The 26,349-nt window shown below is 40.8% G+C and overlaps 1 protein-coding gene across 1 annotated transcript in view; it reads right to left on the bottom strand.

The window, feature by feature from the left end:
- STOX2 (storkhead box 2) overlaps positions 1 to 9,545 on the bottom strand; it is a 66,637-nt gene extending 57,092 nt beyond the window's left edge. The window contains exon 1 of the mRNA XM_054383208.1: positions 9,380 to 9,545. Within this exon, the coding sequence (XP_054239183.1) occupies positions 9,380 to 9,545 (166 nt within the window). The remainder of the gene's footprint in view (positions 1 to 9,379) is intronic.
- Between the last annotated feature and the right edge of the window lie 16,804 nt (positions 9,546 to 26,349).

A 26,349-nucleotide genomic window follows, 5' to 3' on the forward strand; every position in this document is an offset into this window, starting at 1 on the left:
AAACAAAAAAACATGAAAAATATTTGGTTATAGAGGCCGTATCTCTGCCCAGAGAAATTCTAAAAAGGTATTCAGAAACTGGGGGGGGGGGGGGGTGGGGGAAAGAAAGCAAACCATTTTTTGCTTCTGTGTTTCACACTTGTCCCATACATAAGCCCCAAATATTTGCACTGAACCCTGGTCTCTAGTACTTTCAATGCAACGACCCTATTGACTAAGTGTATATATACACACCACTCCTCTTAACTTCTCTAAGAGTTCATGATTTCCATCACAAACCAATGTAACCTGTACAACTGAAGAGCAAGAAGGTAGCTACATCCATCCACAATGAAAGCAGAGATTAAAGGCCTAGAAACATAATACAAACTTGTAATACTCCCCAAAGCTGGATTTCCTTTGTTCATAATTTTGGACTGGACTAGTGCAAAGGAAGGGAATCAGCAGCAAGCCACTTGTGCACTAACAGCAGCAAGCCATTTGTGATCCACCTCTGTGTCAGCAAACTTGCCCTGAAGTTAACATTAAAGGCTGAGGAATTACTTGGGCTGCAGGTGAACTTTCTGTGGCCAGTGGTATCCACCCTTTGGGTCACAAAAGAGAAGTGCTGCATACATGCCCAGTTTATGCATGGGAGTTGCAACTGTTTCAAACTTAATGCTAAAGAAAATAAATCTTTTCTTCCGAAATTCTGCTCCTCCTATTCACCCAGCCAGCCCTGCAGCATTTACACCTAAAAGCACAAACATCTTAAGAAAACCTTGGAAAAAATATTTCCGTTTCATGTTGTTTCAAAAAATATTTAGATTAAGGCTTATGTGCAGTAAAACAAGGTCACTGTATGATCCAAGAATGTAAATTCTCAGAAGAGCAGAATTTAGAACATCCTATGAAAATAACGAATGGTACTTTGGTCTAAAACACATTGGATATTTAAGAGGCAAAGGTAAGCACCACCATGAAATTTAGTACATGATCTTCACTGGCTTGTAAGATAAATGGTCCAATTTATGGCATTTAAAACGTTATCACACATGGTCAGAAGTTCATCTTCTGAAACTAGGTCACAGGTCATCAACAGGAAATTCATAGGAAATTATGGAGGAAATTAAAAGAACACAAATGGGCAAGAAAACTAGTTTATATAATCTAGGTTCTCCCAGCACAGCTTCCTGTGTTATGATGAACTCAGCTTTCATACTGAACTTTGGTTTTTCCAGGCCACATTAATTATTTCTGAATTGTCTATTATATACTTCAGGTCTCAAAATGCTGAGGTCAAATTCACTACAGAAGGGCATTCTTTTTTTTTTTTTTCTTTAAACAATGCATCTGGAAAACAAAATAATATCTGGGAAAGGTGTTCTGAGATCACTAAATGTAGATTTCTACTCACTATCAGCACTTCAAGCACAGGTGGAGTGTGGGAGATTCTTCATGGATATACATACCACACTGAGGACAATACCCAGACAAAAGAAGGTAATTTTATATTGCTTCAGTTCCAACATCCCAGACAAACTGCAGCTGCATTCTCCATCGTGCTTAGAAACACAACAATTAGTGTGAAGGAGTCTGGTCTACTCTAATGTTAGACATACTTCTAAAAATAAAACCCCTAGTCAGTAAGGCATAAGGAAGACAGAGGGCTACAGTTCATCTAGGGTACCTGGACAAATCTTGTAAAGAAAAACTGTTAAAGAGAAGCCATTGATGTCCAATCATTTTGGCTGTAAGCTAAAGCACACTAGCAGCTGCCTAGTCACCAATACCTCTAATGGATCTCAGAGAAACTAAGGTATAACTTTACAAGACAGATACAAAATGTAAGACTGGTAAAATTCTTCTACTGTCTGTCTTCTTGCTACCTTCACCACATAAAAAGATCTAGAATAAATACAATAAGATTCTCATTCTTTTTTTTTTTTCCACAATACCCAAAATCCATGTGCAATACATAGGCCATCCCTACCCTCAAGAATCAAAGGTCTACATAAATTAAAAGCAGTTCCTCACATAATTTTTTTCATTCTTCCTCTTTTGTCTTCTTTCCACACCCTATCAGATCCAATAAAACCCTTGAGATGTATTTTTTCAACACCACAACCTGAAATTTTTAATAGCGCATTTGCAGCTATCTCCTGCAGCTAACATCCCCCACTGAAGTAATGAGAACCACCCCTGTATTTTAAAATTATAGGAATCAGATCATCTACAATTTGATGAAAAGCAGAACTATCTTTGGGTTGTGAAAAGCTGGTTCATATGGCAGAAGCGACATAATACCGAATAACAACCAATTCACATCATTTACTGCTAATATTATAAACAGGCTTTCTTTGTCAGCTTGCAGGAAGGTGAGACAGAAAATTCTTATGAACAGTGGCATCCAAAGGTTGAATGAATGCAGGATTTCATCTTGCAGAATGAGGACTGCTCTGTTTACACACAATACACCTATTTTTGGATGTTCATTCTTACCCCCCATTAGCAATTCACAGCTTGCATTGAGGTAGGAGCTTTTCTGCGACAATACCTACAGAATACAATTTTATTCTGTGGCAATATATGCAGAGTACAGTTTTATTCTGTTCCTACTGAGCAGAATACAATCTAAGTGTAGGTAACTGTAGAAACAGGTAAAATTCCCAGGAAAACAAACATGACCACTGACAACTGGGAACACCTCTCTCACCTTCTGCCTTTCAAACCCAGTGATTTTAATGTCTCTTTGGGAAACAATAGGGAAACTTGCTAGTCTTTTTATAATTAATTCAAGCCAGTTGAAAATCCTTTTTTTTTATTTTTTGTTTCAGCCTGGGAGAGCTGTGCACCTCAAATTTTCAAGCATTTTGCCTAGAAGTACTTTGCTATCGGCCTTGATATCAAAAATTACTGGAAGGACAAGAAGCACACAGTAGTTTCCTGAGAGTTCTAGAGAAGTTTTCAATCCTCATTTCTGCTTCCTGTCCTCATATTTAACCTACCTAGTACTCCTTTTCCTTTTTTTTTTTTTTTTTGTAGTGAAAATTAAACCAAATAGTTAGGCAGTAGGGTAAGAAGTACTTCTTACAAAGAAGTACCTAACTTCTTATATATTTGTAGCCCCAGATTTACATGTACTCAACCAAAACCATTAAATATCCAGTTTTGGTAATTTAAAGGTAGCTTTATCATTTGGGATAATATAATGTATCATGCTCTTCAAGGAAAATTAAACCACAATTAACATTGCGTTATTTAATAATTTTTAGGCAAGCTCTAAAATCTGACAATTTTTTATCATGCCTTTAATACAGTAAAACTGTCCTCTTCCAGCCAGGTAAAAGCATGCTCAGGAGTCAAGAGTAAATTTATCTGAAAATCTTTTTCAGCACTGCTGTACTTGAATCACAGCCCAGAGTTTAGGTGATAGGATGCTGATTCGATTTTAATTATATTCACAGAGATATTCTACAACCTGCTAAAGAGTTATGCTAAAGAAGCTCCTCAAAACATAGAAAAGAAACTACTTTTGAGGACATCTACAATGCACTTAACATATCAACTTCTTAGTCTTCATACCTGATTGCACTTGCACCTCTATAAACTGTGCAATAATGTTACAAAGATGGTAGTTTACATCAGGATGAACTCTCCTGCATACAAATGAAGGTCTATTGTTGTTCACAAGTGAGCAGGTCACTGGACTAAACCAAGGTGATCTGCAAAATCCTCACATTTCAGCCTTCTCCCACAAGTAATGCATTTTGCAAAGATGTGGCTGCTATTCGATTCCAAAATGGCAAGATATTCAACACCCTTCAGGTTTATCAAATGTTGCTAACAGAGTAGAATTTCTACATCTGTGAAAGACTCAGAGCTATTTGTGATGAATCAGTACTGTGTTTCTTCTGAACCCTTGTCTGTTCTTGAAAGAAGAGCTTCCTGTATCTTCAGTAGGTTATCATAATGTCTAGTGTGTATAGAACAAATTACTTCAATCACCAGACTTCTGAGAAATTAATTTGAATTTAGACAGCTCTGTCCAAATGCCAATGAGATGACACTCTCTGGTGACCTGATCCTGGAGCACCTCTGTGCTTGGCCAAAGGTCCAAACAAACCCACAGAGAGAACAGGAAGACTCTGAATCCTAGCAGAGTCAGAGGCTGGGGCAGGGGGAATAACCTGAAACCTAGCACTGCGGGGATGAAAGCTTTAAACCGAGATAGAAACCTGAACAGGTCTAGGTAAGATAGCCAGAGATAGATAGACTTTTGTTTCTTTCTTATATTCATTCATCTTTGATTTTACTTTTAATGTCATGGACAAAAAGCTAATCTAGATCCCCTTCCTCATAGGTCACAGCAGCCAGGAAGAAAAACAGTCATTTGCAGTTTGGTCAAATGAATGCACAAATACACAGGATACTCTTCACAGCTTGGTCTAAAAGTGAAGCCAAGGATATGCAGAAAATATCTGAGTATCTGGTAGAAAAGGGCTAGGCATTGAGACAGTGGCATAACACACAGGCACAGTGCTGTACATGAGTCAACGCTGCACAGGCAACTTCAGGAGTGAAGAACAGGATTCCACAGAAAAAGAAGAGGGAAGACTTTCTGTTGCATGTTTTAGGCAGGAAACCAGAGGGAAAACAAAATGAATTAGAAAGTGCAACATGACTGGTCCATGAACTTGGACCAAGTTTGCTCAAGTTAGACACACTTAGACCCCTTCCTCTGATTAGGATGTGGTGAAAGTTCCTATTTCTCTGTCAAAGTTAGAGGATGCTTCAAAGGCCAAAAGGGACTGGAAAGCTCAACAAGCCCAGGAGCAACTTCCCAAACAATAAAGCAAGCATAGCCCCTAAGGTAACTGAATGGAGTGAACTGCTTGGGGTTCATCATATCAGCAAAGGCTGAAGCAAAGGAGATGGAGCAGGAGCTGAGAGGCAAAGCTAGCTCTGCCAGCCAGTGACACTTACAGGCTCTCAGATTTTTCTATTCCAGTAATGGGTCTGTTAGGACAGCCTAAAACTACTCAGAATTCAAGGAAATAGCAATCGCATTACTGTTAAACAGATGAAGAAGAAGATGTTGCTTAATACCACACTCAGAGAAAAAGAAGGTGACGCAATAGTGATTATTCCATTAAATATTCATTACAATACAGCTACTTTCAAGCTAGAACATATTTCTTTAGATAACTGAATAAAGGACAGAAAAACTGAATGAGCTTCAAGGCATTGCATGTATCTATCACTTCTCAATTATGCTAAACTGAGTTCTTTAGATCGTGGATGATTATTTCCAAATATTACTTTTTATTAGATGTTCAAGCTTAAAAAAAAATACTTAAGACTCTCACATTTGCGAAAATGACTCACAAGTTTTTTCTTACTGTTCAAGGAGGCTGCAGAGGCAGTCCTACAGCTTCTATCAAACATCCTTAGAACACAGAATGAGGATATCTTTCCCTCCTACCAATTTTAATTTGCACACAGATACCATCAGTTGGATTGCAGTGTCACATACTTCTCTTCTTTCCCTTCTGCTCAACTTGGTAATGAAACTCCAGTAACAGTAGGGGAACACTGAGACTGAATTTAACCCTTCATCTTTGGAGCACCAAGAGCAAAAGAAAACTTCATAGCAATAAAGTAATTGCAAACATTTTAGAAGGTAACCTTCAAGTACGTATGCTTCGGAATCAGTTTTTGCTGTTGTATAAAACTCTCCTGATGTTTCTTCATGTTACCTGTGCGGGACTGTTACCCTACACCACACACAATCTCGAAGTGACACATTACGTCCAGCACCAAGATCTTCAACTGAAGTAGCTCAAGGAAGGCTGTAGAAGAAATTGTTTCTTTCCAGAGCACTACTCAGTTCTAACACATAATGGCCGGGTCAACCACAGGGTGAAGTTCCTCTCTCCACTGAAACAGAAACCAGGATTTATCTTTCTTATTTAGGAGAGGAAAAAGGCAGGGGAGAAAGGCAAGAAGATTCCAGAATTTCAAAAGCTATATATATTACATGACTGTTTGGAGCCCTCCTAAGTTTCAGTAAGTTTTATCCCATTTGGCATTTGCATACAAATTCTTAATTCTCCTTTCAGTAAAGCAGCAATCTATCAAAAATTTCAATTGTATTTCCCCCTTTTCAGTAACAGATACAAATTTTATTGGATTCAAACTTTTCAACGTCTCTTTCCACACAAGGTCAAAGCTCTATATTGTTGTAGTTTTCTTTTTCAGTGGTTTTTCACCAAGTCAGTCCTCCACTGGGAAATTAATATTCCACATGAACAATGAACTCCTTGCATGACCTTTGAACCTAGTGGTTGCTAGGAGGCCTAAAGAAACCCTGGAGTACAGCCAATATAATAGGATGTATCAAGAGATTATTCAGCAGTAAAAACGTGTGATTTTCAAAATTACCTGCTTTTCTTCCTCCCCACTTCCATCTCCCTTCATCTGTCAAACAATTCTTAAATTTCAGCTGAATTACATCTGTATCAATTTTCAATAATTATGGGCAGCTTGCTCCCCAAGTATTGAAAATGTGACTGCCAACCACCAATGCTCCTTCTAATCAATAAAATATCAAACCAGTCCTTACTCAGTTTTACTGAAAAGGCTGCTTAAGATTGGGTGTGCTTTACCAAGTCTGGCATGAGGTCTCTACTTCCATTGCAAATGTGGTTCTGCTTAGAGACTCTATTTTCCCCAAATATTTTCCCACACCATTGAGTGCAACACCATTACTCAGTATTTCTGTACTGAAGGAATATACATACAATTCTCCATGCCCCATTCAGGCATGCTCGAATATTAACATTTCAAGCTTTTTAGCAGATTACTGAAGGCTATTTGACTTTTTCATATACTCTAAGCAGAGTAATTGAGGCAAAACTCCAAGGTTTCTTTCCCACCCTTCAACCCCATCCCAAACAATGCAGCATTTAATTAAAAGAGAACCACAACAATGCTAATGGTGATGAGGTTAAATGGTTGGATAAACAGAATTCAGCCCTTCGAAAAGCCCATGTGCTTTGGGATACTTTCTCCCCTACAACCTTCTGGGTGACAAAGACTGTATTTGTATTCCTGATCCACACAACTTTTATGCCAGAGGACTTCCTTTAGATTTCCTGTGAGGAAGGAGAGCTTCCTTCAAATAATGAGAATGTTTATATGCATTAGACATTCCTCCCAAAACTAACATTTAGAAAGGCAGTGGACAACGATCCTTTAAAAATAAATGTGAATAGAAACTATCCATCAAGAGACAACAATTGTATTTCCAGCTAAAAGCCTACTAAGTTGTTGTTTAATTAAAACAAGAAAACAAAAACCATCCAAGAACATTTGCTGATTTTGATTTTCAATGTATCCTCCTCCTAAAACTTTAGCAAATTACTCAAACTAAACATACCATTTGTCCTTTTGCAGCTGTTGCAATTGAAATCAATGCACTGTATTTTCATAAACAAGGAATTCTGTGGGTCTGGAGATTACTTTAAAGCATTCACAGCAGATTACAAATCTATACCATGGAGGGTATCTGCCAAAAAATGCAGGGTGACACCTCTAATTCTGCAGATTGCTGGTGTTCGACTGTCTGGTTGGATTGTACCAATCTTGCCAAGATAAAGCTTTTGCAGAGCCAGACTACTTCCCCGAAGAATTAAAAAAAACACCGCATGGCACAAAATGCTCACATGAGCTCTTTTAAATATGGGCTTCCACATTGAAAGAAAGGCCTTAAAGTACCAACTTCAACAGAACCAACACAGCGTACCTTGCAGTGGGAATATCAGGGTATTTACACAGAGCAACAAAAATCTTCACAGTATGGACAGCTTCGACTTTCCAGCTGCTTTCAGGTCCTGCAGCACCAATGAAACAAAACAACCCCTCCACCACCATTCTCCTCTTCTTCAGCTGTCCAAGCATATATTATCCTTGTCATTTCCTCTCAATATGCAGCTTCCCAGGACAGGGAAAAATCAAAGTGGCTATTGCCAGAACAGCACAATATTCTTACACAGGCAGATTTTTGAGTAAAATGCGTATTATATCCCTTGTGCTCTGGCATTAAAGAAAGAACAGTCACAAGACATTTTTAAAACATGAGAAACCAATCCTGACTGTGATGGTTTGGCTCACACTGATACACTGACTAAAAGAGATATTAGAGCCAGGAATAGGAAAGTGAGCATATAACTGACAACCACAATCTTTGGCTCAACCTTTGCATCAGAAATGGTGGGGGGGACAGGGCACAGGGCTGGAAACATTTTCAGTAATGCATAATAAATACCTTCACCTTCTCCCTTCTTTTTCTCCTTTAAAGGAATCTGCCAACTCAACCTAAATTGAGCCTCAGAGGGAAAACGTGCCTTCATGATAAATTGGAATTTGCCATCATAGTAATGAAATGTTATGTCTGATCATCACAATAAGCAAGCAGCAGAACAACAAAGGAGGTTTCCAGGATTTTCTGCCCCCAGCTCCTTCCTTATCAGCCTTTTCCGAAGTCTTCTTTCAGGTGTTTATGAAACGTCTGGATTCCAGGGCCATTAAAATGCATTTCGTGATGGAGCAGCTTTCATTAACGGCACTGAGGCTTTCCAAAATTGCACCAGCACTCGGTGGAGGCCAAGCCTCTCCCCAGTGCCTGGCTTTCTCTGCGCTGTTTTTTGTTTTGTTTGCGCTCTTTCCCGTGTTGGTGCAGTGTCCGCTATTTCCCTATGGCCTCCCTTGAAAGCAATCAACAAACGAACATACATGCACGTGTATGTTCTACCACACACCCAGGTCTGGTCTCCTTCTACACCTCAAACAGCAAATGCAAATGCGTTTACAGTCATTTTCACCAAAGCCTGCTCTGCCATTGCGGAAACGTGCAGCTGAAACCCGAAGAGCCTGTAACTAGGCAAGAGCGTTTGCAGTCACAGGTGACCCTTTTCCTTTCCAAAATGGAAAACCACGAAAGCCCAGTGAGTTAACTGCAGTAAACTGCATTTGAACAGCCGTAAATATCCAGCACATGCTTTTAAGTACAGAAGGAGCAAAGGGCTCCATACTCTGCACACTCAGTCATTTTTAACTGCCCTTCCACGACAGAGAGACACAACTGTTTCTCTCATACATTTATTTCACTCGACTAATAGATTTTAAACACCATATTGCGAGGGCCCTGCTATGAATCTTGCAGAGGTACAAAATGGTGGATGTATGCCCTTTTTTTCCCCCCCATTATTCATAACAACTTGAGCTCCAGGTCGCAGGCTCTCCTCAGTACCCACCAACACAGCCTTCTCGGCCAGACACACATTCCGCAGCAGCCTCGCAATAAAGCTCTCCCGTACACGCTAATTATGTTACAAACCTGATGTCATGTAGCCCCGTGATGCCTGGGAAATAAACGCTGGTGGAAAGTGTTTGTGCAGCCGGTAGTCCTTCTCGCTGCGGGACCTCATGCGGTCTGAGGCCCGGTCAGAGAAGTCGGAGCTAGGCCAGGCCCGCCGCAAGGTCGTACTCCGCGTCTTCTTCATCCTGAGGATGCCCGAGCCTAATCCTCCCGCCGCAGCATGGGTCAGGCCTCGCAGCTCGCTGGATGCGCGCTGCTGGGCATCAGCCTAGCACGGGTACCGCCGGGGCACAGCCTGCGCGCATCTCGCCGCTACCTCTTCTAGGCAGCCAGCCGCAGGTTCCGTCCTTTTTTTTTTTTTTTCCCCTCGAATGATCCAATTTTACACACGTCCCACAATGCATTACACTTCATTTGCAATCGGTCCGGCTTACAGCTCCCAGATTCGCGTGGAGGAAAGGCACGTTATGTGATTTCTCAGGCAAAAAACCGTGGGGGATTGAGGGAGGGGGAAGGGGACGAGAGATGTGCAGCGTGGGAGCTCGGGGGTCCCGAACAATGACCCGATTCAGCCCGGCCGTGCTTAGCCAACTGTGAGCCGCGACACAAAAGGCCCAAACAAACGAGGAAAACCCCGCGCCGCCGGCTGCGACCCCGACCGCGGCGCGCCCGGCGCTAGGGAGGCGGTGGCAGCTCCCGGCCTGGCGGGAGGAGCAGCTGGAAAAGAAGGAGGGAGAAGAGGAGGAGAAAGCAAGAGGAGGGTGGGCCTAAAGGCGCCTCTCACGCCGCGGGACCGGCGGAAGCAGCCGCAACCCGCCCCTCCTTCCCCCCGCCCGCCGCCACTCCACTCAAGCCTTCAGTGCATGAGCGGCCAGCAGCGGCCCGCGGTCCCCGTCAACGTCGCATCTCGTCACGGCCGACCCTTGCCCACCTGTCCCTGGGGCTGGACCACCGCCGGCTCTGCGCTAGGGGAGGACGACGCGGAGGGCGAGGCCACCGGGGAGACCACTGGCTACACCGCCCGCCTGCCCGGCCCTCCCGCCGTCCCCCCTCCGCCCCGCCGCGCCTGGAGCAGCTGCTGCTGGAGCGTCAGGCGTCGCGCCGCCGCCCGGGCTCATGCTAGTCCAGGCGCGGCCTGCGCGTCCCGCCGGGCTCCGCGCTCCCCTGTGCGAGGCTCCGGCCGGTTCGCAGGCGCCCGCGTACAATGCCTCGTATCCCACGGGGGATCCCGGCTCCCGCTCCACCTCTTTCTGTCCGTCTTTCCTTCCTGTCCGGCGGTGACTCTTGTAAGGGAGCGCCAGGGCCGGGCCGGGGGTCGCCGAGCGTACCGTACAGCAGTCGGCACCGTCGGGCTCCGGGTACCGCTCGCAGCAGCCAGTGAGGAGAGAGCAGCGAAGCGCACCGCCCCGAGCGGCGGCGAAGGGCGGGAGTGTAGGACGACCACGGCGGCAAGGCCCGCCGGGCCCGATCTCCCGACCCCTTCGCGCACCGCTCCTGCCCCGGGCCAATCTCGGGGCCAAGGGATACAGCAGAGGGAAGGGGGCTGAGAGATTTGTATCAGCGGGGCACCCCTGCGTGGCGCTGGTTGGGTTCACCTACGTGTCCTTCCTCAGCGTCACCTTCTTTCGCTCTCTGCGCCCAAAGAGCTGCTGCTTTCTCGTTCTCAGGAGGGCCTGGTCAGTGACACCACCACCTTCAAAAACATGGACCTCACAAGGATATCCAGGATACCTGCCTTACTTGCTTCCTGGTGGGATGGGGGTTGCCCACCCTCTCACCCCAGTGCAGACACCTGTGCCCATGGTGCTATCTTCAGCTGGGCCAGGCCATCAGGGAAGCAGGGCTTTAAAAACTCCAGTTAACCAAAACGGTGTGAAGGGACAATTCTGAACACACTTGACATCAGGTGGTGCCAGCATTATCAGTGGAGACAACTGCAATGCAGGGATTTGAAAATCTTGCCAGTAAATTACTTACATTTTTATAATTGGTTAACTTTTCTTCCAGTGGGTTGTCACATTTGTAAGAGTATGGAAAATAAGAGGACTGTAATTTTGTCAGTAATAGAAAATTTTCAATAGTAGTGAACCAATAAAAGGATGACCATCAGTGAAATAATTGAATACCAAAAGACCATGAGACATTATCCCTTTGTTGCCTTGCTGTGTAGCTTTGGGTTAATCAGTACCCACCTCAGCTCACCTGGCTCTACTGCTGTGGGCAGAACATATACCAAAAATGATTCAAGATTTTATCTGCAGACATTCCTTTCACATAGGGTAAAATTATGTGAATGAAGCCCAGCAAAACCGCTGAAATTTACATGCTATGGGGTGCTTTCTCAGCCTCATCTCTTTCAAACTCTGTAAAAAGCCATCAGGCATGACATTTCCATTGATACTTTGTATACTGATAGCAACAGCAAAAAGTAAGATGAGCAAAAAAAGTGAGCCTAGAGCTCCACTAATATATTTTCCATCATGCAACTTACTCATCTAGCAATTTAGTCATAAACCTACGCAAAGCTTATAATAGAGCATGTTTTCACCCTCAGACCAGAAAAAATGTATGGAGAACTTCTAGAATCGTTCAACTTCCCATCAGAAAAGCTCTAGGGTAGATTGGGTAGCACTACCTAGCTAAGTCAAACCTAAAGACTCTACCTAATTTAACAGCGTAAAGCAAATTAAATTCTATCCAGAAGTGTAAATTCTTACTCCACTGTCTGAAAGTTGAATGAACTATGTATTTGCAGCTTCCAAGAAGTAGCTGAGAATAGCTGGCCAGCTAACTTCAACCAATAGCTGAACTAAACTCGATATTTCTCCTAGTCTAGACAGAGCCCTAGATATCAATCTGTTCCATTAAAGAAAAGACATGAGACAAGAGAGAAATAGGAATAAGCAATGAGGAGGAAAAATGAGGTCAAGAATTAGAAAGACAGAACAAAGCGGGAAGGGTGGAAACAAACGAGACCACAGCAAACCTTACACTGGCTTTCTGCATTATTCCCAACTGAAAATACTTGAGTTTAGATTCAGAGCTATTCTAACAAGTATCAAATCAAAAAACAGGGGACACAGGGATAGCTCTGCAACTACTGGATAAAGCACAGATATCCCAATTCTTTTTGAACAATTTGCTGTGCACTAATGAACCAGTAACAGTGCAGAGAAGACTTTCAAGCAGTTTTGATTGATTTAAATTGTACACTTGCAGGAACTGTCATGAGAGTAATACAGTACATAAAATTAACAGATGACATTATCTGCTTCTTGATTGTTGGGATCAGACTGGTTCATAGTTTTGAGCCCAAATACCAGGATCCGTTTTCAGTGTGATAATTTCAAGTGAATAATAATTTGCTCCTACAACTACAAAAAGTTGCTTTCATATTAAAACGGTAGCGTGGCAGGGAGAGAATGAGAGGAGTAAGCAGTTCATCTAGTAAGGTCAGCTTTCACAAATGTGGGGAGATTTGTTTAAAAAGTAGTTTTGGGGGCCTCGTCTCAGTACTGAGACATTATTCCTGTGGTCAGCTAGAACTCCTTTTATTCAGTCTTCTCATAGTTATCTTGTTTGGTTTCTGCTCAAAGTTTTCCAATATGGTATCTGAAAGTGCTTCTCTTTGAAAAGAAGAATTCTGAGCAAGTTTCCTCCTGCTTTTGCATTGTTTGAAGTTAAGTGTTGTTTCTGGGATGAATGAAATATATAATTAAAAAACAAGTTTAAGTCTTGGCTGTTTTCTTTGGAAAAAGAGCTAGAACTGTGAGTGCAATTTATTTTTTGCTTCAGTGGCCAAACTGAAAGAAAATAATTTTCTTCATATAATCTGAAAGCTAAAATTTGAGGTCTTAAAAAAAAAACCCACAACATTTTATTCTTAGACATTTTTAAATTACTTTTGTTTGTGGGTGGGAGGCTTAAATGAAAGACAATACATGTCTGGATTCATACAGCTATATTAAAGCAGGGTAGGGAAAGAAGAGTTCCAGCTACAAATGGCTGTTCTGCTTGGTGAAGGATACATCAGCCTTATAAACACAGTCTGACATAAATAATAATATGCTGTTTAGTGTGTGTAATCCAACAGTTCTGACAGGGAGGATCAATTTTCTTTGTCTAAAAACCACTGAGAAATGTTGCTTTAATTTACAAAAATTTTTGCCTATCTGTCAGTCACTGGTAAAGGTTTGCCTAATTGCAGAAATTGAACTGATGGGAACCTGATCACTTGCTATCATAATGAAGAAGAAAAGGAGATGGGTTTTGCTGTCTTCTTTTCTTTTTATATTTATGTCCAACTCTTTCTTTTTTTTTTCCCCAGTAAGGGAAAGCATTGATTCAGAGAAGCTTTTTGCTGAGAATCAGATAAAGCATTTATTTTTATCATTTGGTATTTGAAGTCCAACCTGTACCATCTTGAATTACTAAAGGGAGAGGTGAGGCTTGGATGAACAGACCATAGAGATCCTGGGAAAAAAGTATGAACTCAACCAAAAATAGGCAACATAATAGTAGCCAGTTCAAAGGCATTGATTTAACATTATGAATTTCAAAAAAAGAAGCTTAGGTACATTTAAGACATTGCAAAGAATTCTTATGTGTTCAAACTTTCAATCACAACTGTGCTTCGGTCCAAATTTGTAGGGAATCTGAAGGCTTCTGTAGAAGCAATTCAAAATCTTAGCTTCTGAAAACCTTTAAAAGTGAGAAAACAAATATAACTAAAGATGTATATTGCCTTTGATCTTCATAAACACTCACTTATTAGTTACTATGCAGGTCTGTTTCAATTTTATAGATGGAAAAACAGCACAAGACATAAATGGCCCAGAAAAGTGTAGAAAATCAGTGGCAAATACACTGTTAAAATTCAAGGGTCCTAGCTTCCATTTCACAGGCTTAATTTTCCTCAATTGAAAAATAGTAACTATGTAGCAGAGTACAATTTGATGAGCTGTGTATATATATGTATATATAAAATATATTATTTATATCATGTATATTGTATGTGTGTATATATATATATGCATGTGTGCTTGTGTGCACGTGCATATATGGTAATTGCTCTCATGCAGCGTAGTATTTCAAGTTTCAGTTAGGGCTACTTCAGTTTTCCTCCCCATGACAAATTTTCCATAGGGAAGAGTGGCAGATTCAGTAGCAGCATGGGCTGGTGTTGGCACTTCAAGCTTGACTAGCATGAGGTTTTCAAATGAAATAAACATGCAATCCAAACACAAAAATGGCAAAATAATAGGACATGCAAGGAGGAAAACAGTTGTCTCCCCCTTTACTAAGACAAGGTACAACTCTATAGCAATTGTCTCTCAAGCTAGGCATTCAAAGCTTGGATTCTCCCTTACCCTGTCACTACCTTGTTGCACATAGTCAACAGGATGCCTTCCAGTGAAGAAATTGAAAGGGCTTCATTTTATTACTGTCAGCTAAGCTGGTGTCTGACAAGCACCCAACACTACCAGGAGAACCAACACTGTCAAGATACCAAATGCTTGGTACAAAGCCCTGTGGCCTCACGCTGTGCAGGTCTATAAGGTCCTTTCATGGCCCCCAGCTTCAGAAACAAAGGCTACAAATTGTGGTGGTACTATTGGGACACAGGGGAGACTGCCCTAACGAAGGCCACAGTCATTGGCAGCCAGATGAAATAAGGAACAGAGAGTAATTTTGTGGCCTATGAAAAAAACCACAGCAAATTCTGCAACTTTTTAAAAGGTGGAAGTAGGATGCTGTGAGATGCTACGAAGGAAATGCAGGGCTTATGAAAGCAGGCAAGGGAGAGCAGAAAGAAATAAATAGAAAAGAGTGTGGGGGAAAAGCCACCGTACAAGCAGTTGAAAAGCAGTAAAGCAGAGGAGGGAGAAGGAAAGTTGAGTGTGAGAAGAGGTAGAAAAAAGATAATTAAGAACCTGGTAAAAACACCAAATTCAGGTATTATCTCACAGGCCTTGACAATATATAGCTTTACTAGATCTACAGCTCTGCTTTCTTGCTGAGAAAATATTTGCATTTCTAACACTGATAAATCCATAAAGGAATGCCCACTGCATAAACTCACCATCTTCATGCATGGATTCTTGTGTCTCTGTATTAACAAATGTATGGAAGTCAGGCCCTAAAACAGACTGTTTTGTGAAATCCGTTACTGGATAAGGAGATCTGGCAACAGGCTGCAACTGCCCATGGCTGTAGAAAGCACTAGTTTTCTCTTCCAGGTCTTTGTAATCAGATATAACGGCAAGAGCAAACCAGAAAACTCATGATGCAGAACATGCTCCTTCACAACAGCCCTTCAACTTTTGACATTATTGATTTGTCACCTCTCACTAGTACTTGTTACTCAAATACGCAAGAAGCCAAGAATTTATAATCTATGCTTGTAGTCCAGGTCACAAAATAAGGCAGCATCTCTTGATGGATTTATTGGCAGGGAAAAAGTTGGGCTTGCTCAGACAACCCTCTCGCCTTGGAGAGAGCAATAGAGAAACTCCACCAAAAAGTGAAAGGAAAAAATCTCAAGGGCAAAGATTAAATGAAAAACCTTCCAAATAAAAGGAAAATAAGCTTAACACAAGCAAGTCTTCACTCTTAACTCTGGAATGATATCAAGTTGTGCTATACTATGGTAGAAATACTGGCTTAACTACAGCTCCTCCTAAACTAGTTTGGATCATATTTCTCTCACTGTTATGCTTGGGGAATGTGTGATGACAGGAATGCAGTACTGCTGCTGCACACATGCCCTAGCTCACCAATTCATTTTTCTGTGTGCTGGCTTATGCACTGTGGTATTTATTTTAACTTCCATGACTTTCAGGAAAAGCCTACCTCTGTTACAAGAAGAAAGGCTCCCCTGTTTTTTTTCTTTGCATGCCAGGCCTTCTGATTGCATTTGTGCTTCCTCTGCACAGGAGACAATTGATACAGAAGCGTTTAAAATCTGGGTACCCAAGACTCCCTAAAAATGTACCAGGATACTAAAAGGAACACACAGGCTGCAGTGCACAGCCTTCGCTCTGATAAATGCTTTTTCTCTCCTATTACCACCAACTCAAAGCCAGTGAGTTAAAATGGATGGAATCTGGGCTTGTAACTCCTTGGTGTACAAAACTAACTGGACAGGGAGGCAAGCCGTGAGTCCTGCACAGCTTTTCACAGAGGCAAGCCTTTCTTAAACCTCTCACATACTACAGAATTCAAAAACTTGGAGAAGTGGAGCTACAGCAGCTGAATTCATTCACTCCGAAGGATATAGTAGTACGAGATGTGCTAAAAATGTTGGCTTCAAATTTCTTATTTTCCACTGGTATCACATATCATTAGTATCCTGGTATTTAAGAAACACACTGATATATGGAGGCCAGCTGTACTGTAAGTTAGAAAGACAGCCTATCCTTCTGCTTTGGGAGTAGGACAATAGAAAGTGAGAAGTAAGCAGCCCGTGTAGATTCACCAACAGCAAAAGCCGTTATGGATGCTTTTGAAGAACAATTCACATATCTCTGCATCTCTTCCTGTTCCTCCATTGAGCCTAGGTTTTGGGTTTATGCGGGTATAACACCTCACAAGATTTCAAAGATGGCACCAAATATGAGCAGGCTTTTGGTTCTGGTGAAGCTCCTGGGTGCTACAGCAACACAAACAATAAGCAGATTCTTCATGTCAGGTAGGTACCTTAAATAGAAAAATCCACCAAGGAAGAAAAGAAAGTCCTTGGCTATAGTAAGTGGACACTGTTTTGTATGTTGCATGGCATTATTATTTATTAGTTTTATTATTATTATTATTATTTATTAGTTTTAGACTCTAAATTCTTGTCTAGAATAATTACTAACCATTCACAAGACCGAACAAAGCACCGCAGGCATGTTTGCGAACAGGACAAGGAACATATTTGATGGGCAGTCCTAAAAACCAAAGCAGCATACCAAGGGAGCTAAACCCCAGCAGCTGCTGTAACTCCACAGAGCATTTGCTGAACAGCACAGTACTAAGGATCCTCTCAAAATTCTTGCTCGTACAGCTGTGCAATACAGTGAGTATATTTTATAGATGTATATATATAGCATTTATAACAGGCAGAGATCTCAACCTTAGAATATTGGGAGGCCTGAAAATAGGCTACTCCACTCTTTGTAAACAACCTCCTGTCATGAATTTACTTCCATATGTGCAAGAAGCTATGTCTGTGTTACATAGGCTTTCAAAACAGTGGTTTAGCACTGAAAATGTATGCTTCCCACCCATCAGTTTGAAGAGAATGCAAGCAATAGACAAAACCAACAGTGAAAAAACTCACTGATTCATCACCTCACAGAAAAGTATTTTAATTGCTTCTTGGCTATTTTATTACAGTCTTAGATTCAGAAGTTCTGTCATTGGCATATACTAGTATTTGGGCAAGAAAAAACTCTAGAGGAGTTGGAAACAGAGCCAGAATTTATGCAGCCCAATATATGCCTGACCCAAAGGAGAACCAATGCAAAACTACCAGCCTGCATGGTCTCTGGACCAGACTGCAGTGTTGCTGAGTCAGTTTGTTCTTATGAAGGTGGTACTCTACAGTCATGCTTTTCAGTGGGACCCTGGAGATTCTCTGTTCTCTCCTGATGCCACAGTAGTGCTTATCAGAAGGAAGATTACACTCCTGGGAAAGCTACCATGATTATTCCTTGTTACCACAGCTGGCTGCCACCTTTTGCTTGGATTTTGAAATTCTGACACTACCCAGAGACAATTTCCCATGGACCTGTTCAGGTGAAAGTTTATGCAGGCACCACTTGCACTTGCCCCTCTGTAGAGGCTGTTCTGAGCATTTCTCCTGAGTGCAGAGATTTTTGTATCCTAGTAAAACAACATAAAAAGAAAACATTTTATAGCACTGGGTCTCAAAGTTCTCCCATGACCTTGTAGGAAAGTTAGATCATTAAGCTGGAGACTAGTCCAACATAATAATTTTTGCTTAAGTGATGCCCTACATAACAGCGCAATCCGTTAAAGCAAATACAGAAAAAAAAGTAATAGAGCTCCCTGTAGTTGATACATCTTTCTATATTACTGGTTGGCTGTTGATTGCTTTATTATTAATTTGTTTTTTAATATGAAGAGGGACTTAAATCCAGCAGTGCACTGTTACCTTCCATATATTCTGAAGGTCAGTGTAAGATCTTTAATTCCTTTGTGGAGCTATGCAGAAGGCAGCAACACCCAAACCCTCACCTTAGTGAAATGCTTCTAACATTTCACCCTGGATATAAGAGCAGTCTCTGGTGTGAATTTTGTAACCTACAACTTTCCTACCAGAGTCAAAGCTGAGAATAAGCAAAACAGATAGAGGCTAGAAGAAAAAGGTTCGTTATTACAAAGGATTATAGTTGCAATAATAATGAAATTAAGAAAACTACAATCAAATTAGAAAAATAAAGAAAACATCTCTCCAATTCAGAAGAGCATACTCCTCAACTCCCACCATAAAAGCCTACTAACATCCTCTAAAGTATAGCACTGGCATAGGATAAGGCTTCTTTCAAAGTGTTTTTCATGTCATAATGAATTTTTGTAAGGCATAGAGAACCACTTAATATTTTGGGAAATCTAAAAAGGATCTTTTTCAAAAGAAGCAAACATCTTAAGTGAAACAATTTACATTAAAGTAAATTTTCTGACCATTAGAATCCTATCTGAAAAAAATCATGTAGAAAATGAAAAGCCAGAAAAAGTCTTTAGTCTTCATTAAAACTGAAAACTATTGAGCTGAACTCAATATCTACTCAAGCCAACTGTGGTAAATCTTATTAGTTATAGTGCTCATCTCAAACTCTTGAAAAGAGTCATCACATTTTTGTACATAAAAATTTCTAGTGGTCTTTACCCCCAGCTATTCCAGGAATTAACAAATATTCAGGACAAACATTTCTTAAGTTTTCACATAAAGTAAAAACAACTCCATATGCAAGTGCTGAGCAACTTGCCTTTGATCTTTTTCTTGATGGGGAAAATGTTTGAAAACCTTTCCATCTCTCAGACAGTATAAGGTAGCTTGGGCAATCTGCCTTCGCCACTGGCAGACTTCAGATTTGTCGGAGCATGATGCTAGTATCAAGTCATCTTCCTCTCCAAAGATGGATCTTACTACTCTTCTAGCTGATGGAACCACAACAAAGTAAATACAGACATCCAGGACTGTAGCAATAATAGACTACATGAGAAGGAATTTAAGTGCCCTTAATTGTCCAAGGAGCACTTCTTTTTATTGCCCACATCTCTATGTCATTGCTGTAGTATATAAAACTCACAAACTCTATGGATTTCTACCCACCACACAGTAATTACTGAAAATACAAATAATTGAAAGAAAGTATTTCCAAAGCCTTGCGCTATTACTAAGCTGCCAATGAAAAAACTCTCAATAACACCCCTTAAGTCCATCCTCCTGCACTCCTAATCTGAACACAAAAGGTTGAGTTTAAGCACTCAGCCCTCCCACCCCGAGATTAAAACCACCTGCAGTTTTCAGCTTCAGCCCAGTGATGACAATACTTTAAATCCTTGGCTACTGGCTTCATGAAGACACAGCCTACAGACAGTCTCACAAAGTTCTTTGAAATGTTAAATACAAAACAGGAGGAGGTCATAAAGGAAATATTCCTTATGAAAGGAATGGATATCATATACAGTCTTTTCAAATACATTTCCCAGTTGCTTTGCTTTCAGCAGTGATACTCGCAATCCTGCATTGTCTGAAGCTTTTGAAATAAAATTCAGAATGAAATGAAATACATAAATTAGTGCTGTAAACAGCTGCCAATATATGCATGCATTACTTTTTAGTTCTCATAAATCTCTCCAATGTTTATCATACTTCTTATCTGGAAAGACTAATTATATGCCTAATAAATAGTCCTACAGCAATTATCAAAACCCCAGCCACTCAGAAGTAACATATAGGGTTTATTGCATAATCTTCTGTAGCATCTGCCCAATTACTTCAATAGAAGCCAGTGTGCTTCCCTGCTGCACTGGAAATCCAGCTATCTTTCTGCCAAGAGCCATCCAGTGAACACGAAAGGAACTAGCATTGTGAGACCTGTTTTATCCCCTCTTTCCACATAAACTAACAAGCCTTTTCTACACTGCAATTTTTCTCAACAAATGCAGGCAGTTACACAGGAGGATGAGATTTTCAAGGTAAGGAAAAAAAAATAGTTTAGTATACCAGGTTTGCCTAGAAGTATTGTCACATTAAACTATGAGAGCAGCGCAGGGCAGGGCAGCAGGCAAATACAACGGTGTCCTGCCACTGATGTATACCTCAGTTGGAAGTGATGAGCTTTCTGGATGAAAACTGTTGATTGCTGGTCAAGTTCTTCTTTTCACTTGCATTCCCTGGGATGTACACAGGGTTGTAGGAGTTTTACTTCTGAACCCTGGCCCACTCTGAACACTCAATGAATCTCCTTCCTCATTTGGGTCTCTTAACGAAAAAAAATAGTTTTACATTCACTTTGAAGAACTCGTGTTTGGTTTGCTCATCTTGTAAAGTCTCATAAGCCCAGTTCATACTAGCTTCTGGCTAGATGCTCCACCAGACAGCCACAGAAACAACCCTGTCTAGATTGTGCAGTTGAAAAGAAATGTAACCAGTTGCCACAGTGGTGTCTGCAGTCTGAGAAGCCTTTGGACTTCAGTCCCATGAAAGGTAGCAAGAGTTTAAAAAACTCTTTTAATTAGATGGAGTGGTTAATAGAAGCAAGTGCTCCAGTCAGCAGCAAATGCATGGTTAAATCACTGGTGATCCTGAAGAACCAGGCTCCTGCAGTTTGAAGTTATTCAAGCTGTTTAACGTTGGGTTATTTGCAAACTAGTGTAGCCCAGCCCACAGAAACTGCCATTGCAGTGCATGTTTGACAAGCTGCTGTCCTCTGCTTCTGGATATATTATTTGAGTACCTTCGCAGGAGGCTAATCCTCTTCACAGAAATATTTCAGCTACAGAAAAGGACTGAAAAGTTACAGCAAGCTCAAAGAACATCACATGCTTTTGACAAGGTGGCATGGAGTGGGATGAAAGGCAAAGGAGGGTAAACAGAAGAATTATTGTTGCTTGATGATTAAACAAGAACAGAAACTATGATTACAGATCACAGACATCTTTTATAACATACCAAACCAGCACACAGAAGAACATGGCTCAATTACTCAGTTTCACATGCAGTATTGGCTCTCCACAGTTAGAAAGAAGAAAGAAGGGTGCCCTGACACCCTGTTTTAGGCCAGTGAAGTACAACAGAGAACAGGTACTGCTGGACATAGCCTGGCAGACAAATACTTTCCTCATTTTCAGTCATGGCAGGAAGCAATGCATCACAGTGATCTCTGCTTGTTGGACTCCTTAGCCCTATAAAACAAGCAAGAACAAATTCCAGGTAATTGTAACCTGCACCTAGGCTTTACCAAATTGTGCAGCTTAAAAAGTGTCCCTAGAGGAACCCTCATAGTTTCTTATTAGAGGGGATCGGGTCCACAGAATTTCCCAGCAGTCAGAAGCAATGATTCACAGACACAGTTCAGGCTTGCCTTAACTCACACTGCTTGCAATATCAACTGCAGTTAGTTAGCCTGGTGTGTCCCACAGAGGAAAAAAAAAAGCAGTATGAAACAAAACTACTAGTATTCTCTGTCCTCAATTGAATCCAAAAGAGTGTGAATGATTCAATAATAATATTTTTTAAAATCACATATTTCTTGTCCATTTTAGTGAGACATATACCACTAATATTATAAAAGTATGATTTTTATTTTCATAACTGTATGCTATCAACAACTCAATACTTAGTTCTACTTCTTGTTTCAGTGTAACCAGTTGGAGACGTTTCCAACACATTTTTATGTTTCACTAAAACAAAAAAAAACAAACAAAACACCAAATAAACAAGAACACTGATCTTTGAGCACATGTCTACAATAACACAGATTCTTCCTTTAGCAAATTGAGATGTTGAGCACGCTATTTCAAAAGTGGTAAGATCTTGATTCAGAGGGTATCTGAACAGATCCCTATTTATCTCTAGCACTTCAGAAAGCTGCATTCTCCCTGATTGCTACACCTTGAAAATCAGTGCAAAGATTGATTTCAGAACAAACAGACCAAGAGAAGACATGGATAGAAACACAAATTTCACCATATCCATTTTCTAATAACAATATTCCACCACCCCTGGAATAATTAGGTAGGAAACTGTGAAACAAATTCAGTGGTCAAAACCAAGAACAATTTTAAAAAATGGTCAGACTATCTCTGCCCTCTCAAAAAGCAAAACAAAACAAAACCCCCCCAAAACCCCATTTTCACTACTCACCTTTAATGGAAAGACCTGCACAAATGCTTTCCAAAACAGAATGCACAGTTTTAGAATCAATTTTAGAGACGTATGCAGCAACATAAATACAAATTACTACAGGTACTGCAAGCAGGAACACCTCTTAGGTGGTGGAGGCAGGGTACTGAATGCTCCCAAAGAAACCTAATTAGGTTTACCCATGTTTGAACCTATTCCTGCACAAGCTATGGTTCAACATTTACCAAAAAAGGTAATTACTGAGTTTAGATTAAAAATAAATAACTCCAGTAACAAAACAGTTATTCTGGCAGGTTAGGTAAATTATGTTTATAGCTCATGTATGAGTTCATCATGGTTTGACTGACTACTTTGGAAGTCAACTTTTTCTTGGATAGGATGATTTTCATGGTCAGAAACAAAACATAATTGCTCATCGTTCCCAGAGATGACTATGACAACTGAATTATCTCAAGATGGCAAACTGAAGCACTCTGTGATACATTTTTGTTTCCAAAAAGCAGGCAAGGAAAACAATGCCGCAGTTAGAAGCAGATGGCCAGTGAGTTATCACTCTTGGTCTGCTGACTTATGTGGGCTAAACTTGTTTATTTACTCACGTATTTGCAAAAAATAAACTTTCCTTAAGTTAGTAGCAGCTATATTATATATTATGTATATATTATATACATAGTACACACCGTTACCTACACACAACATCAAGGGATCAAGTTATATCCTCAAATTACCACGTGTTCTCCTGTAATGACAAAGTCACAGCTGAGCCTTCCTGGAACCAGGGAGTTAAGTGACTGGTGTCTAACACTGCAGCTCAAGAAAGGGCTGAAAGGGGATGACAAAGTTAGCTACCCTGCTCACTGGCTTGGAGATCTGGGTCCTCCAGGGCAAGTAAGTACTCGCACTACCCAAGAACTGTTGCATCTGCCTGTTTGCTGCCCACACTTGATACCATCTCCCTGCTAACTCTGTATCATGCTCGATGAAGCCACTGTCATGTGGTCCTGAAGCAACAGGTGCTATTTGTGTGTCAGTGAGCCCTGTCATATGAACTATCCTTGAAAATACAGATTCTTCTTAGATCATCCCACCCTCTCTTAGGATTGTTCTCATTATCTTATGGGCACAGAAAGAAACCACAGCCTTTCCAACCACATAAAATCCAATTATATATAAATAAAGTGTTGGTAAAATAATTAAAATACTTCAGCCAACAAGTTAGCTGCTGAAATTGGCAAAGAAAGGTCAGTGTATGACCATATAGCACCCTGAAAATCATCAGAAATCATTTTCTGTCTCTAGTTACAGTAATGCTATTGCCTTCATCTGTGGTTAATCAGCTTTGCAATTGTCAAGGCTATTGGTAGCCACCTCCTAGCCTATGTTTTCCAGACAAAGAGCTTTACGTTGTTTTCCCACCAGCAAAAGTTTCACTGTGTTCTTGTACTGCAAGTAAAGTGAATCAAAGATTAAAAGTTGTCAGTGTAACTTTACGAACTGGCAAGAGTCCTCAAAGTAGAGCAAGACATTTTTGGTAGATGCTCTGAACTGCCACAATGTAAATGTGATGCAGGATGTGCTTATCAGTGCCCTCACAGACTGGTATATGCTGAAAAGATCCCTGCAGGATGGCTGCGTGAATCAGCCTGTTACAAATTAGACCTTCTTCACATTTTCACATCCATAGGTATCTTACTGTGGGGATGAACAGAGAAGCTGCTCTCTACTGAGCTCCAAATAACTCTTCTTGCAACAAATATTCTTGCAGTCCCAAGGACTTCAGTGGGACCGTGGGCACAGCAGATCCCACAGAAGTAGTCCCGAGACTGAAGTCTGAAAGAAGGAAGGAGGTAGGTGCAGGAAAGCAGGGCTCTGAGCAGGAATGCTCACAACTGGTGCCAGACAGCCTGGTGCTGTACCTGGTTCAGCATTGGAGCCAGTGTAGAAAAGTCTACCCCCATTCCTCCACCCACTCAGTGGTGTAGGAAGTGTTACACAGACAGACTCATGAACACCATCTGCTTAACTGTATCATTTGACTCCCTCCTTCCATCATTTAATAGTCTGAGATCGACTCAGAGCACTAACACAAGCCTACATTTTCCCTCTCTATAAGTAATGAAGAAAAAACAACGCATTTTTCCTCACCTATGACATTGTTCTTAGTTTTTTAACTGAATTTGCTTGCAGTGTTTCTTTAAAGAAATCAGTAATTAAATAAATAAACAAGTGTGTAGGAGCGTGATGTTTAACTAGAATGAACACTTCAATAAAAATTAACATAAAGTCTACATAGGAAAAGACTTTTTATGGTGGACTCTGTATACAATCAAAGAATCATTTTGGTTGGAAAAGACTTTTAAAGGTCAACTCAAGTTCCCCTATTAACCCCAAACCACCATGGTCATTAAACTGAAAGAACACTAAATTTCATACATTAAGGCACCAATCCAGATCATGAAAAAAATCCCTTCTTTCTAAATATGAGAAGTTATTGGACATCTTTTTCCTATTCACATACACATTTTAAAAGGAAAAGAAAAAAAAAAAAAAAACAACCGAGTACTTAGGTTGTTAAATCAGAAGGGTTTATTAATCCCACACAATAGCATGCCCTATTAATTATATAATACATTATTTACAGTATTTCTTTAGCTTGGAATACAAGTAGCTGAAATAACCTCCCAGCACTCTGGGAGATATGACAATTAGTTAGACAGAGAGACACAATCTAGTACTTTCCTTTTTTTAAAAGCTGTCCAGTGATTTCACTTGCTTCATCTTTGAGATTGAAGAGGATGTTGCTTTTAAATTTATTTTTCACCGAAATCCCAGAACTGCAAACGTGGCCACTACGCTCTCACTGGACTTCAGCATCCCAGAAAGAAGCAAGGAGAAAATCAATTTCCAGCAGAGTCCAGCTGAGACTCCTAGAGGGGAATGTGCCAGTGCACCACTTGTGCTCCAGAGCGCCGCAGGGAGCTTTGCCCAGCACCAGAAAGGTAGCATTTTGCTACTAGAATGCACCAGAAATGCACCAGAAAGGTGCATTTTCTATTGCCAACCATGCAACCTAGCAAGACATCAAAAAGATGCTCCTCATGCATATATTATCTGTGGGCAGAGAAGGACAAGGCAGCTTTTGAGAAACACAGAAATAAACGACCCCAGTCTTTCATTGAGAAACTATTTGTATAATGTCCTCTGACAAAATAATTTAAAGGATTTTCTTTTTTCTTGACTTTGTGATAAAAGTTTGTTTGATATGGAGAAAAATGGCACAAGAAAAAAAGGAATGTACTTTTAATGTAGCAGTTACTTAAGGTAGGAAGAAGAATGGAGAATGCTCACAGGGCTCATTACCACACTAAAACCTTTCACCTGTAAGAGGAAGCCCCACCAGCCTCAGGCTCATGCTGGGATCAGCTTACATCTGAAAACTTGTTCTGCCCCACCTCAGCTCAATTCCCAGCGGGCATGGCTCCATGCCTCTAGACCATCCCACTACCAGTACTTTCTGCTCAGACCTAGAAAGAAAGAGAAAGCAGAAGGATTTGAAATACTGATGATTATCTGAAACTATATATACAAATAGGAAAAAGGACCAATT

The sequence above is a fragment of the Indicator indicator genome, chromosome 8, assembly GCF_027791375.1.
Source record: "Indicator indicator isolate 239-I01 chromosome 8, UM_Iind_1.1, whole genome shotgun sequence".
NCBI lineage: Eukaryota > Metazoa > Chordata > Aves > Piciformes > Indicatoridae > Indicator > Indicator indicator.